Below are 14,600 nucleotides of genomic sequence, written 5' to 3' on the forward strand. Positions count from 1 at the left end.
TGTCATTCTAAGACTTCTATTTTGCTGACTTATCGATTCTTAGCTAAAAAAGTAATTATCCTAAATTCCATACTGCTATCACGCTCAACTTACACCAGGTTTCCACAAAATGCAGCAATCGGATTACATCCATTCATATCGATTATGTAAGAGACAGCAAGAGGTCATTTTACTTTGGGATTTCGTTTGTATGAAGAAACCCAGAGTTCACCGTCTTTTTCATTCCAAAAGTGCATTCTCTTTCAGAAATTCCTCTGTAAACTAAAATGTAAATGTAGCAGGTGCCTATTCTACCTTCTAACGTAATCATTTAGAATTTTAACAAATATTGAGAACACTTTCAGAACCATTAAGTTCTGATACTCTGTATATGCAAGAAAAACTGAATGTATCTGTGAAACAATAAAATAAAATAAAAAATGGAGAAAAAATCAGCATTTATTCAGTTGTTTTCACTAATAAGGAAAAATATGAGAACAGTAAACAATAATACTTTTGAATTTTTCTAAACTTGTGAAAATGGGATACAGTTCTCAGACTAACAGAGATTTACTTGGATGAAACGGCATTTTAAAGTAATTCTTATTAATTAAATATCAATATTTATTTGGCTAGCATGTCATAGCCCTTGACCTCATAATTATAATTAACTGCACTGCCCATGAAAATTCAAAATATTTGTCAATCGCATACATCTATACCTTTGTGATGTCATTATTTACAACAGGAAAATTTAAACTAATTGATATATTCAGTAAATTATAGTATGAACATCATCAGTTATGTTATTAAAATTATGACTACAGTAATATAAAGTAAAAAAGTGAATAGTAAAATTATATATCTACTACTAGAGCTGCTACAAAGTTATACACAAGTTTTAATAATGGAAAAATTAGGAGTAGTTTTTTATTTTCTCTTTTTTCCAAATCGCTAAAATTTTATATTACTTTTACAACTTTAAAAATATATGTTTAAACATAGCTTGAATGAAAGCATATTTTAAGTTTTAATAAATATTTGCAATTAATTCTATCTCAAGCTGAAATAATATAATTTTGCTTATTTCTTTTAAACAAGAGACAATTACTTCAAGTATGACATAGCAATATGGAAAATAAGAAAGAATGGGCATCCATGGGCTTCATTCAGATATTAGCTCAAAGGCATCATTTGCAATTACTTCAAGCAACTTAGGTCTTTACTCTGGAATGCATTATGTGTGTGACATGAAATATATTGCTCAAAGTGTGATACTCAGTTTTTAAGAGAATGAGGTCAAGGGTGAGTTCAAAAGGTCATCTCATGACAAGAAAGCTGTTTTTCTCAAATAAAAGTGGTAATTATCATCACATTATGAGAAAGGAAATAATGTAATACCAAAGAATTTGACATTGGACTTCTCTGAAATTTTAAATACAGTGATGTTATTACTAACAACATCCAATAGTAGCAATGCATCAGAATAAAACTGATCATTCACAGCATACAGTCTTACTTAAATAGACAAAACGGGACTTAGAAGTCATCCATGGCTCCAACCAGTTATTCAAGAAGAGGGGTCATGGCAGGAAAGGCAAATGAGATAAATAGCAAGATATGGTTATTTATCATCAAAGAAATGTTATTGTTTTTTAATTGCTGAACTTCCATATATAGATAGGTAGATAAGAGGGGTAGGAAGGTAGGTAGAATAGACAGGTAGATAATAATTGAGAATATATACTGTTAGTATTATAGACATTACAAGCAAGGGTGACAAAATAAGACTTTTAAAAATATAGCTTGGCATTTAGCTATCTCATATCAATAGATCTTACTTAAATCCCAGCTGTCAGCAAACCACATAGGTATTAAGATCAGTCCAGCCATCATTACAGACAGTCCCCCACTGTCCCCTGTAATACACTTCCAGGCGACGCTCATGGCTGCCTTTACCACCTGCAAGTCTGATGACGCCATCTGCGACAAGAAGAAGACACGGAGACTGAGCAAATAATGATCAGAAAAAGGCAGAGCAACATTGTAATTTCATGAGAAATATCATCCTACCCAGATCTCTCTCGAGGCCTTTTTTTAAACTCCTATTAGAATTGTCCTTGGTAGCTCGGACAGTAAAGAGCCTGTCTGCAATGCTGGAGACCTGAGTTCAATCCCTGGATCGGGAAGATACCCTGGAGAAGAAAATGGCACCCCACTCCAGGATTCTTCCCATGAACCGAAGAGCCTGGAGGACTACGGTCCATGGGGTGGCAAAGAGTCATTCACAGCTGAAGCAACTAAGCACACAAGCATAGAACTGTGCTCAGTGATCTGAGATCATTAACGGGATTGTTCTTGAACAAAGTCATAACACATATCGGTCCTAACAAACTACTTCCCTTTTATTTCTACTCTTGTGTCTAACTAGAAAAATATACTCTGATATAATTCCAAAGTAACTATTTAGATTTCTTCAGATTAAATAATACTTGGGAAATTTCTTATGGTTTTAATCTCCTTAAAAGTATGAGCAATATTTGTCACTTTAATTTAAAAAGTATAAAAACACAGTAACTTGGAAATAGCTGAAAAATTTAACTGTGAATGAAAAAATACTGAAATATGAAGACAGAAAAAGCTACTCTGGTTAAAGAGTGATCTATCATGTCAAAATATTTATTACTATTCCTTAGGCATTCATAAAGGATTTCCTGGTGGCTCAGATGGTAAAGAATCCACCTGCAATGCAGGAGACCCAGGTTCAATTCCTGAGTTGGGAAGATCCCCTGGAGAAGGGAATAAAAACTAGGGTGCATGTTTTGCCTGTGTTCTTTTATCGATAATACAAATCTAAATTTCAGTCTTCTGAAATTAAATGAATACTTAATTCCCAGAAAATCCTGTAAAAAGCTTCTAAGCAGATACACAATATAATAAATTCATTCCCCAAAAAGTATAAGAGGCCATTTCCATCCAAAATAATCCAAACACTGTCCCTCTTCCCAAATGAAATATATAAATAATCTTGGGAAAAAGTCATACTTTTCATGAATCTCTGGGATCATTCAAAGTAAATTAAGGTCTCCTAGCAACAGAATCATTATTAATGTAAAATTTCACTGTTTGCAAAGCATTGTTACACCTGTTACCTCATTTGACCATCCCAGCAACAGTACAAGACTATCCTCATTTGAAAGAGGAGGAAATGGAGGCTCAAGAAGATGAAGTGCTCTGGCTTACAATCTGGTATAAATTTTCTATTTGTTTTGTGTATAAATGGGTTATTCTAATAAAACAACAGTGTATACAGAGCTATGTAAATAAAAAAGTAGACCTTCAGCATTTCACAGTCTGTCAGAAGTATTTCATTTGACTTTTTTAAAGAAATATTAAAGCCTTAATTTTTTTCTTCAAGCTCTTTTTGCTATAGAAACAACAGATTTGTGTTGACCCAACTTCTCTTGCCCATCCATTTCTCTCTTCTTCCCCTCAAACATTTAAGTACATACACATACACTCATTTGCACTCAGACATGTCCTTCTTGCAACACAAGACATAGCTTGACAAGCATGCTGTGATTTGGAACAGTCTGAATATTCAGCACAGCAAAGGTTAACCTGGTTCTTTAATAGTGTGCTTTAATCAACAATCCCATCAAAATAGTTTTACCAGCTATAAACACATTCTGAGAGTCAAGACAGGCTAATAAATGAATGGACTAAATGTATAATTATAAAATCTAACATCCTAAATGTAGCATTGTACACTGATTCTGACTACTAGGTACTATATATTGCAACAAGATCATATATTCTTAATTACTTTATAGGATTGTGTAGCTTTCAACTGAAAAATTCAGAAATATCTATAAATAAAGAGATAGCATTATAATATACAGTGTATATTCTTTTTATGTCTTATTTGGGGGATTTATTTGTAAGTTCATTTAGTAATATCAGCTAAATTGAGAAGGGAAGTTAAGCCCAAATACGGGCGAAGGCAAGAGTGGCTAGGTTGACAGGGTGAAGTTCCTACCTGTTAGAGGGGTACAGGACACTCCAGCATCTTCTTCATGGTCACAGTTATGCTCTCCCCAGGAACTCTTTGGACACTGCTCAATAGAAAGCTCATTCCCAGTGCAGCGTACTTCATCCAACATTACTGGGCCAGACCCTTCCCCAAAATACGCCTGTTTCCACGCTTTGGCAATGCCACTGAACAAACATAAGAACATAAGTCAGATTGAAGGTTAGTCTGACCTGTTTCTTCTTTTGCCTCTGGCAAAGGTAAACTTATGATTAATTTATAATTTTCCGTATCAATTCACTCCACTGTATCTATCTTGGTCCATAAAGTACCAAACTAAGAATGAAAGAGCTACAAGCTAGAGTCTGGGGCCCTGATGACTGTGGAACCACCGTACCAACCTTGAATTAACTATCTCCGGTCTCCAGAGAGAGAAATAGACTCTTGTCTTTGTTGTTGTTGTTCAGCCACGCGGTCACATCTGACCCTTTGCAACCCCATGGACTGCAGCACACCAGGCCTTCTTGTCCCTCACCATCTCCCAAAGTGTGCCCAAGTTCATGTCCATTGCATCAATGATGCTGGACAGCCATCTCATCCTCTGATGACCTCTTCTCCTTCTGCCCTCAATCTTTACCAGCATCAGGGATTTTTCCAGTGAGTCAGCTGTTCACATCAGATGACCAAAAGACTGGAGTTTCAGCTGCAGCATCAGTCCTGCCAACAAATATTCAGTGTCGATTTCCCTTAAGATTGACTGGTTTGATCTCCTTGCTGTCCAAGTGACTTTTAGGAGTCTTCTCCAGCACCACAGTTTGAAGGCATCAATTCTTCGGTGCTCCGCCTTCTTTACAGTCCAGTTCTCACAACCGGACATGACCACTGGCAAGACCATATCCTTGACGATACGGACCTTTGTCGGCAGAGTAATGTCTCTGCTTTTTAACACATGGTCTAGGTTTGTCACAGCTTCCCTGCCAAGAAGCAAATATCTACTGATTTCATGGCTGCAGTCACCGTCCACAGTGATTTTGGAGCCCATGAAGAAGAGATCTGCCACTGCTTCCACCTTTTCCCCCTCTCTTTGCCATGAAGGAATGGGGCTGGATGCCATCATCTTAGCTTTTTTAATATTTAGTTTTAAGCCAGCTCTTTCACTCTCCTCCTTTGCCCTCATCAAGAGGCTCTTTAATTCCTCTTTGCTTTCTGCCATTAGAGTGGTATTATCAGCATATCTGAGGTTGTTGATGTTTCTCCTGACTGTTTTGATTCCAGCTTGTAACTCATCCAGCCTGGCATTTCTCATGTCTTGTTTAAGCCATGGTTATTTTCAGTTCTCTGTTACTCATGGTCAAACATCTCTTCACTCAAATTTATTTGACTAAATTTACTTCTCTCACAATTCAAAGTGACACCATATTCTCTAGAACCCCAGATTTCAGTGAAGAAGATCATGATTGCCTGTCAAAATGATAAATGACCTCAGAAATTGTATCTTCAGCCTTTTTCAGCCATTTAATTCTTAGACTAGAGAATTTATATTTTTAGTTTGCTTTTCAACGATACTGCATCTATTCCCCATTATTTAAGTTGCCTTTTTCTCCTTACATTATAACTATCTTGAGAATTTAAAACCAAAACAGGAATGCAATTTTGATATATGTAATTCAAATTTTACTATCCAGAAATAAGGTTTTATCAGAACAAAGCCACACTCATTCCCAAATTATTGTCTGTGGCTGCTTTTGCACTACACAAAAGCTCAGTGGAGTAATTGGAAAGTCTAAAATATTCACTATCTGTCCCTTTACGGAAAATGTTTGCTGACCCTTGCTCTAGAGGAAAGAGATTAATGAAAGCAAATATGGAAACTGATTTAGAGAACACTGAAAGCTGGAGAGTAGAAGCAGAAGAGACAGGATGACTAATGCAGGCCATGGGGAAGCCAGATAGGAGCAGAGTTTTAGAGAAAGGCAGATTGACCGTCTCTTGGGTCTCTGCCCGGTGACAATTGCTAGAAAAGAAAAAGACCTGTCAAAGAAAATTTCAGTGAGTATAATTCCTTGAGGCAAGACTAGGTGCTAAAATAAAACCAGGGACCAATATGAGAGAAAATAAAATTTGATCCCAAACTCAGAAACAAAAAATAAACTCCAGATGGTTTCAAAATTTAAATAGAAAGAAGGAAAGAAAGGGAGGAAGGAGGGAAAGAGGAAGACAAGATGACTAAAAAGTTAATACAATGCAATGAAATAATAATAACATAGTTCTTATAACCTTGGTAATAAGGGAATTTCCTGAGCAAGATGAAAAACCAAGAAATCAGAAAACAAAGACTAAAAAAAGTTAAACTTATAAATTTGAACTATGTAATAAATAAACCAAACACATAAATTTGAACTATTGTATGGCAAAATACACCACAACCAGATCAAAAGGCAAAGAAGGTGAAAGATATATTTGTAAAATATAACAGCAATCAAATAAAAAAAAATTCCTAGAAGTAAATAATCATAATTTATTATTATCATAATAAAAGAAAAAACGACCAACATCAAAAATAGGGTAATGGAGACAAACAAGCTATTTACAGAAGAAGAAATACCCATGGCCACTGAGCATATTGTAAGATGCTCAACTTACAGTGATCAAATTAAAACAGTTAGAATGCATTTTTACATATCCTTAAAATCCTTTGCACTAAAAATCTAGGCTAAAAGATTAAAAACTAAAGGCTTTCTATTCCCAAGAAAAAAATAACAAACCTAAAATACTCATTACTTGGGAGTGACTTGAGACAGGCTGGACAGAGTAACTGAAATACATTGCATTTCAAATATGTCAAAGATGTGGTAGAGGTTCTAGGAAAAAGCAAAAGCCCTGATTAACAGCCTCTAAACTGTGTTCCTTCCTTAAGGGAGAACACTAGATGGGAGATCAGAAGCCCCGGATAGTGACTCTGGGGAAAATCACCTATGTTATAATGCAGCCTTAAAACATCATTTGGGTGTTTTATTTTCTTCCTTATGCATCTCCATATTTTCCATTGTTTACAACCATTATTTTAATGATCACAAAAATGTTTAATTAAAATAAACTAATCAGAAAAATTAATGCAATAAATTCAAGAACCAAACAAAACAAAAAAAACACGAAGAAATCATGATGTAAAACAAACTAGGTTTCCCAGCTAATTTTGGAGTTCATTAAAAATTAAGATGATATTTATAAATTCACACAGTCCTTCAGCCTATTTCCTGGTGTCCTGGACTGTATTAGCTTTCAGGGGAATACCAAAGAAATGGATGACTCTGCCGTTTAAGACATTGTCTAATACCAGGGAAAGCAACATGAGACTCATGGTTTGTTAAAGGCTAATAAGTACTATGTAAATTTGATAAAGTTGTGTGTTCTCTTCCCTTCCATTATGAAAAGTATGTCCACATCAGCCCTGGCAGTTCATTTGTAGTAACAGTCCCAGTTTTACTACTTTCTCACCATCTGACCACAGAATAAATTTGTGGAATAGGGGTTTTCTGATATAATGCATCGATTTATTAGGTTATTTTATGCAAAGCTGTTTGACCTACACAGCAGCAATCCCCAATAGACACCGAACTGATCCTATGTCTGATCCGTATCCAAAACATTCCTAAACCTATTTAGCTAATCTGATTGTATTCATATAAAATTTGTCTGTTTTTCATAGAAAAAGAGCAAATAAAAAATACCACCTGACTAACTCAATCCCTGGATTTAGCTACTACTTTGACTAGACACAGAATGGAGTTAGGCAATTCTATTGTGTAAAAAGAATTACTTGCTAGGTTATAAAAGATTGGTTCTTTGACAGCAAATATCATTTTGTGACACATAACATTTGGATGAAAAACTCATTTTTACTGGTCAATAGTCCATATTTCTTTCTGGAAAACAATCCCCTCTATCTCCAATAATGATATTTTGAAGTATACTGAATGATTACTGTATCCCAGACACTGGTCTAACAGCTTCAAATGTATTAACTTTTTCAATCCTCCCTACAACCCCATGATGTTATTACCCACTGTTTACAGATGAGGAAACTGAGTTGCAGAAGTTAAACAATTTGCCCAGCATTAGATAGTAAAATTTGTCTGGCTTTAGAGCAGACTCTGAAACACTTTACTTTCTTTCAGTCTCTTGGGGCATTTTCAGTGATGTGTCTGTGGCACATTAATATATAGTCTGTCTAAAACATGCTCATCATCAATTTCCTCCTACAATAAACTTTTCTCCCTTGACTTCCCTATTTCTTTCAGCTTGTATTCATATTTATTCTTATTAATACCTGCCTATTTTGCAAACAGTGTAACATGAAATGAAAAATCCTACCTTGGGAGCCACAAATCTCAAGATTCCAGTCTTCATTCACAGTATAATTTGGGGACTTTGAGTAATCTCAGAGAGCCTAACTTTCTCATCTGTTAAATAAGGCCTCCTTTCTGCTCAATAATTGGACATACTAATAATGTTTATAAAGTATTTTAAAAATTAATAAACAATAAAATAAGAGAACAAATAAATATTTAAAAAGAGCATGAGAAGAATTTTTATTTTGACCACGGAATAATATGGTTCTTTCTTTAAGATAATTTTATAGCCAAAAAAAAAACCTAAGAAGAAAAAAGCGCTCAAAAATTTAAAATTCTTATGTAAATTATGGCATATCCACAAAATAAAATATGATGTCACAGTTCCATGAGCAGCTATGCTTTTAAGAGTTCTGAAAGACATAGGAAATGCTTTAATGTTAAGTGCACAAAAGGAACTCCAATTAAAATGTCTCTATCTGAAACTTCACTGCATATGTATGCATTCTCAAGTTCAATTTTCTAACACTTGGCTTCTTCCTTTCCTAATCCTCATGTTTCTCTGAGTTCTGGATTAATCAAATTTAAATCTCTTAAGTACAGTTATTCCTTTTGTGTTTTAGGACGCTTGCCAGCTACCAAAATCTACAGCCACCATTAAAAGATGAGGGTCAACAAAGACAGCATCTCACAAAGAAATTGTAACCAGCACTCCAGGGAGGCATGATATAGTTTCCCTTTGGGAATTCAACAAAGCAAGTACCACTGAGATGAAACATGCAACATTAAAAATTATTGCATCTGAAAGTACTGTGCCTTTAAGTGAGCAAAACAAATTCTAGGGGAAGAGCACTTGCAGAATACTGCTGTACTGCAAGGTTATGAGAGAAGTAGAAAATCAAAGTAAAGAAAAACAAAGCAAAAGAACAGCATCAGCTCAGATCCTAGGGTACTTAATAATAAAAAGAAAATCTCCACCAAGCTAGATTGTTGGTTATTACACAGGCTTGTGGAAGATCTTTGCTGTCTTGAATATTTGAAGATATTTTTCCTTTTCATCACTTCTCCAAACACAAATCTCCTCATACAAAAGATGGCAGCGAGCAAATGCTTGAGAAAGATGTAAACACTTTACTCAACCCATACATATGTTCAACATTAATACAGTCTTCCTTGTGATTCTATCTCTACATTCTTTCCATGCAGTAGACTATTGTTTGTCAACACAGTCTTTGTTTGAGAACTGTTTATGTAAGTGAAAAAAAAAAAAAATCTTGGCTCTCAAGAAAGAACTCTACATTACAACATGGATTTTTAGACTCACTTTTAAAACTATGAAAGTGAAAGTGTTAGTTGCTCAGTGGTATTCAACTCTTTGAGACCCCACAGACTATAGCCCGCCAGGCTCCACTGTCTATGGAATTCTCCAGGCAAGAATACTGGAGTGGGTTATCATTTCCTCCTCCAGGGGATCTTCCCAACCCAGGGATCGAACCCAGGTCTCTTGAGTATCCTGCATTAGCAAGTGGGTTCTTTACCAGTAGCGCCACCTGGGAAGCAAATACTTGAGTGATGTTTATCTAATCAAACTTTTGGATCTAGCCTCCCATTTCAGAAGTTACAAGAACCAGAATGAGACAAATTCAGAAGGGAGGATATTCTACAAACCAACTGGTGTGGTCTTTGGTCTCTGCAACAAGTCAGTGTTAGGAAAAACAAGAAACTGTTCTGGATTAAAAGACTTTGGGGGTATAACGTCCAGATGCACCACAAGGCCCTGGGCTAAATTCTGCTACAGAGAAACCATCCGTCAAGGACATGGTGGGAACACCTGTGGAAATCTGAATATTACAGGATATTAAACAATGTAAGAATGATTACCACTGACATTAGTTGTGATGATAATTTGGCTATGTAGGACAATGTTCTTATTTTTAAAAGGTGAAGTATACACTGAAGTATTTAGAGGTAAAATGTTGAAACACCTTTATTTTGTTTTAAAATACTTTAATATTAACCTACAGTTTTGAAAAAGTGGGAGGGGAGGGGTCAGTTGCAAAAACAATTGCAAAAAAATTACGGTTCAAGGTTCAAAAATCATGCTCCAGTGTCAAAGACTATGCTTAACTGGACAAAGTGAAACAAGAACTGAGAAGACTTAATTTTGAGAGGTCTCCACATCAACCCACCCCTACCTGCCACAACATGCTAAATAATTTTTTTCCAATTTAAAGTAAAATATCAACTTCAGAAGATCTGCCAGTATAATTTCAGAGAAACTTTTAGGCCTGCTATACCAATGTTCAAAATCACTAAAGACAAGGATCAGAGGATACACAATTATACCATACTATTCCAAAGTAACCATAACTAAAGCAACATATAATATTGGTTTTCTGTCTTTATTCCACAAGCTTCATTGCCATATCCTGCATAGGAATTATTTCCTTTGAACATTAATAAACATTCTTTGTTCTAAGCACATACCTAACAAATAAGGAGCAAAGGGCAAAAGTTTAGACGATATTTGGGGGAAAGAAGTTGAACTTCAGTTAAAGCCTCACAACTAGTTTCATCATATGACTTTGGTAAGTTACTGCAGTTGACCGTGCTAGTTACTACCTGGGAGTCCTATAAAGGCTCCCGATAAAAAGTGGTAAAAGGCTTAAGGTTCTTAAGGATACAAAATCAGTTGAATTCAGATACAAACAGGTTAGATCTATAGGTACATAGACATTCTCTTCAAGGAGACTACCGCCAAATACAATGATCAAAAAGGTGGCTTTTTCTACTTGTTCAAAGAAATGTGCAATTTAAACACACCTATCTTTGGGTATGGAAGTAATAAACTTAGAAATGTAAGCAAAACAAAAGAAGAAGAACCAACCTCAGACCCAGCTGCCTGCAGACCACTTCTGCATCTGCATCATCCCACTGGTCGTCACAGACTGTCCCCCACTGACCGGCATGGTAGACCTCCACTCGGCCCTCACGCACACTGCTCCCCCCAGCAAGGCGCAGGATGGGGAACGCAGGGCCTGCGATATGAAATTAACAACAAATTAAACCTACACATTCATACTGAGCTATAGAAGATCAGGTATATTCTATTTCTTTGCCATTCTCAATCATAAAGTTATATTTAATAAGCCACTTCAGCAATATGGACATACCCACGCATGTCTAATATATTTTATGATAATCTCAACTGATTAAAATCCTCCAACTTGAATTACATTCATACAAATAGCTGTCAAGAGGAAGCAGTCTAAATTCACTTTTTCCCGAGGACCTCAGAAACCAGAAAAGACACACTCAAAACTGCAGTTATTGGAAATCCATTTGATTTTTGTGGTATTGTGGGGGATAGCATTGATTTTTTATTTACAGTAACTTGAGAATTACCAACATGTAATTATTAAGAATGGCACTTATATCTATGACATACTTGCTTTCAGCATAGAAATATTTCTACATTTGTAGAGATCAAGTCAAAGTTAACATTATCACATTATAAGAAGCTGGTGGACATCACAGCCAGTACCTTCAAAAAACAATATTGAAGATTCATTTGTGTATGAATCAGTTCATCATTTGTGTATGAATCAATTCATTCTCTGTGAAGAATACCAGAGGCTTCCCCATGCAAATTCCTTATTATAGTCTACAATGCCCTTATCTAGCTTCATCAGTTTTTTAATTTTTCTCTCTTTTTCTTAGTCTAGAATTGAGGACACAGGGAACGCCTTTCCCTTTCACTCAAGTACTTCAGATACCCAGCTATGTAGAAGGCATGTAATAAATATTTGTTGACTGACTGGATTGGCAAACGATGACTAAAAGCCTAGAAAGAATATCCCAAACAACGAAAAATAACTATTGATATCCACTCCTTCAATTCTGTTTCTTAAACAGCTGTTAGGCAGAGAGGCACTGCACAAATGCTACCCTTAAGAAGTATATTGCCTCGGGATATGGACAACATGAGTACAGATGGGAGACCATTGAGAAGGCCCTGCAGGGGTTCAGATGCAAAAGGTGCTCGCCCACCCCCGGAGGAAATTAGGGAATCTCTTCTAAAGGAGCTGTAGCTGAGAGGGCCAAGATGATGGATGGGACTTCATAAGTTCTACATGGGGGATGTGCACTTCAGACAAAATGAACCGAATGAACACAAGCATAGAAACACAAAGCTGTGTGTGTTTGGGAAACAGAACGGCCCTCTAATTTTTCTGGAATAAAGAATGTGAGATGGTCAAAGGTTCAGAACAGGCTGGGTCCCTATTAGGAAATTTAGTGTTATCTTTTGCCAAATACTCATCATTTATCCACATGAAATATGCTTCTAATTCCTCCACAGTATAAGCAGCTATCAATAAATGGTACTTGGACATTCATATTTATATTCAAATATCACACCAGAGAAGGGATTTAGATTAGCAAACATGTACATATACTCATACTCTGATATTTGTAACACAGTTTTCTTACATAAGTCAACTAGCACTTGTAATTTGGAAAAGGATAAAGGTAGGTTTAATAAACATAACTGTTCTCAACAGTATATAGCAGCTTCTTATAATTAATGACTGCTGAATTATGACAAGAAACCTAAATTTACATGTTACTATGTTTTTCTTTTAAGAAGCTTGGAAAATATAGAAACAAACCAATAGAAACAGCATAAATTTCTTAAACTATTATATCCTTCTCTGCTTCTCCTCTCCCCACCTCCATAGTAAGCTTGGAGAAAACAGAAAAAAAAAAAAATTTAAAAGGAAATTTAAAATTATCTACAACCTAGAAACATTATGGCATAATTACCTTACATTTTTTTAAACGTTGTGCTTTATTTTTAAATGTAGTTTTTACACTGGTTGTGTAAGTATTTGTGAAAATATAGAGAAGCTCAAAGACAAAATTTAGTCACCATCTCACATCTTCCCAATAAATACACGCACAAAAAAAAAATCACTTGAAAGAAATTTCAGTGAAGTAGTTGACTGGTATTTAACTTATGGATAAATAAAACTCCCAGACATTTTCATTTATACTGATATTTCCTATGTCCAATACAAAGATACGATCTTCTACTTTGTAAGTGTTGGAAAAGTACTAAATGCCAAGATGCTAAATGTAAATTCCAAACTAAAAGAAAGTATTAATGTTAAAGGTCTGCTGCTGTGCCTTAAGATAGACTCAGTGTTTGCTGATTTGAGCTATTTGTTTTCATATTCTCATTTAATTTACCATAAAAGCATATTTTTTCATTCTCACTTCTAATTTATCTCAACCTTCGATATGTTATATATGCTTACATCAACCTTAAATTTATCTTTGCAGCCAGAGCATAAACAAGTGGATAGATTATAGAGAATGGAGAGCTTTTTTAAAAAAAGAGTAGACAGAGAGCCTGAAAAAAATATACTGACTTCCCATTGTTGTTAGAATTAAATGCAGGCTTTTAGAGTACTACAAACTGTATGTGTGTATAACTGAGTCATTTTGCTGTACACCAGAGACTGGCACAACACTGTAAATCAAATTAAAAATAAAATAAAGTACTATGAAACCCTGAAAAAAAAAAGGATTGTTTTCAAAAATTTACTTACTTCACTACTTGAAAAATGTTAACATACTTTATCAGTTCAGTTGAACACAGAATACAAGCAATGTCTACAAAAAGCAGTGCACTGTTGAGCCCGATGCACAGCATCCCTGATGTAGCAATGTGTAAACATGTGTTTGCCACAAGTAGGATTACCAAGAGGTGGAGAGGCAAAGGAAGAAAAGGAAAAACTTACAAGACATAAAGACTTAGAATGCACCTTGCATCCACAAAAGGACTGTAGCTCTCCAAGCACACACTTGTGTGATATCTTGCACCATTTCCATTGGTTCTTCCAGTCAGTTCACAGGAATGACCCTAGCTTGGATCTTCCTATGTTTTGCAGAGGGAGTGTGTCAATTCCTTCCCTGATACTTGTACTCAATCAGAAACCATTGCCCTCGGCTGTCTGCTGGCATTCTAAGACCTGGGACATCTGATCACGCTACTATCGCCAAGAAAATCCAAAAAGGTGTGATAGCCACAGGTTGTGGTCACACGTTAAAACAATCACGGACCCCAGAAAACCCACCCACAATTGTGAAACTAAAAGCCTAGAAAGAATATCCCAAACAAGGAAAAATAACTAGCAAAGGGAGCTTCTCCCGCTGCTTCCGTTCACATGATCATA

At 35.6% G+C, this 14,600-nt stretch overlaps 2 protein-coding genes across 12 annotated transcripts in view; one reads left to right on the forward strand and one right to left on the reverse strand.

The window, feature by feature from the left end:
* The window catches only part of LOC145505423 (uncharacterized), a 122,080-nt gene that overhangs the window by 56,709 nt on the left and 50,771 nt on the right, over positions 1-14,600 (forward strand). For 2 of the 11 annotated variants that reach the window (XM_081487485.1, XM_081487553.1), the window contains one exon: positions 12,277-12,399. The exons of 5 other annotated variants lie outside the window; for them this stretch is intronic. Coding sequence is in view for 4 of the 6 variants with exons in the window: in XM_081487553.1 (XP_081343679.1) it covers positions 12,277-12,315 (39 nt within the window). In the remaining 2 variants the exon portion in view is untranslated. Of the gene's footprint in view, positions 1-8,984; positions 10,229-12,276; positions 12,400-14,600 lie in introns of those variants that run through there. 4 more of the 11 variants (XM_081487454.1, XM_081487475.1, XM_081487465.1 and 1 more) reach the window with 4 other exon arrangements.
* Positions 1-14,600, reverse strand: part of LOC145504830 (neurotrypsin-like) — a 74,946-nt gene that overhangs the window by 34,806 nt on the left and 25,540 nt on the right. Inside the window, 3 exon segments of the mRNA XM_081486163.1 lie at positions 1,821-1,962; positions 4,019-4,197; positions 11,249-11,399. Coding sequence (XP_081342289.1) covers positions 1,821-1,962; positions 4,019-4,197; positions 11,249-11,399 — 472 coding nt within the window.

This window comes from Giraffa tippelskirchi, chromosome 1 (assembly GCF_054371585.1).
Source record: "Giraffa tippelskirchi isolate mGirTip1 chromosome 1, T2T-mGirTip1v1.2.pri, whole genome shotgun sequence".
In the NCBI taxonomy this organism is placed as follows: Eukaryota; Metazoa; Chordata; class Mammalia; order Artiodactyla; family Giraffidae; genus Giraffa; species Giraffa tippelskirchi.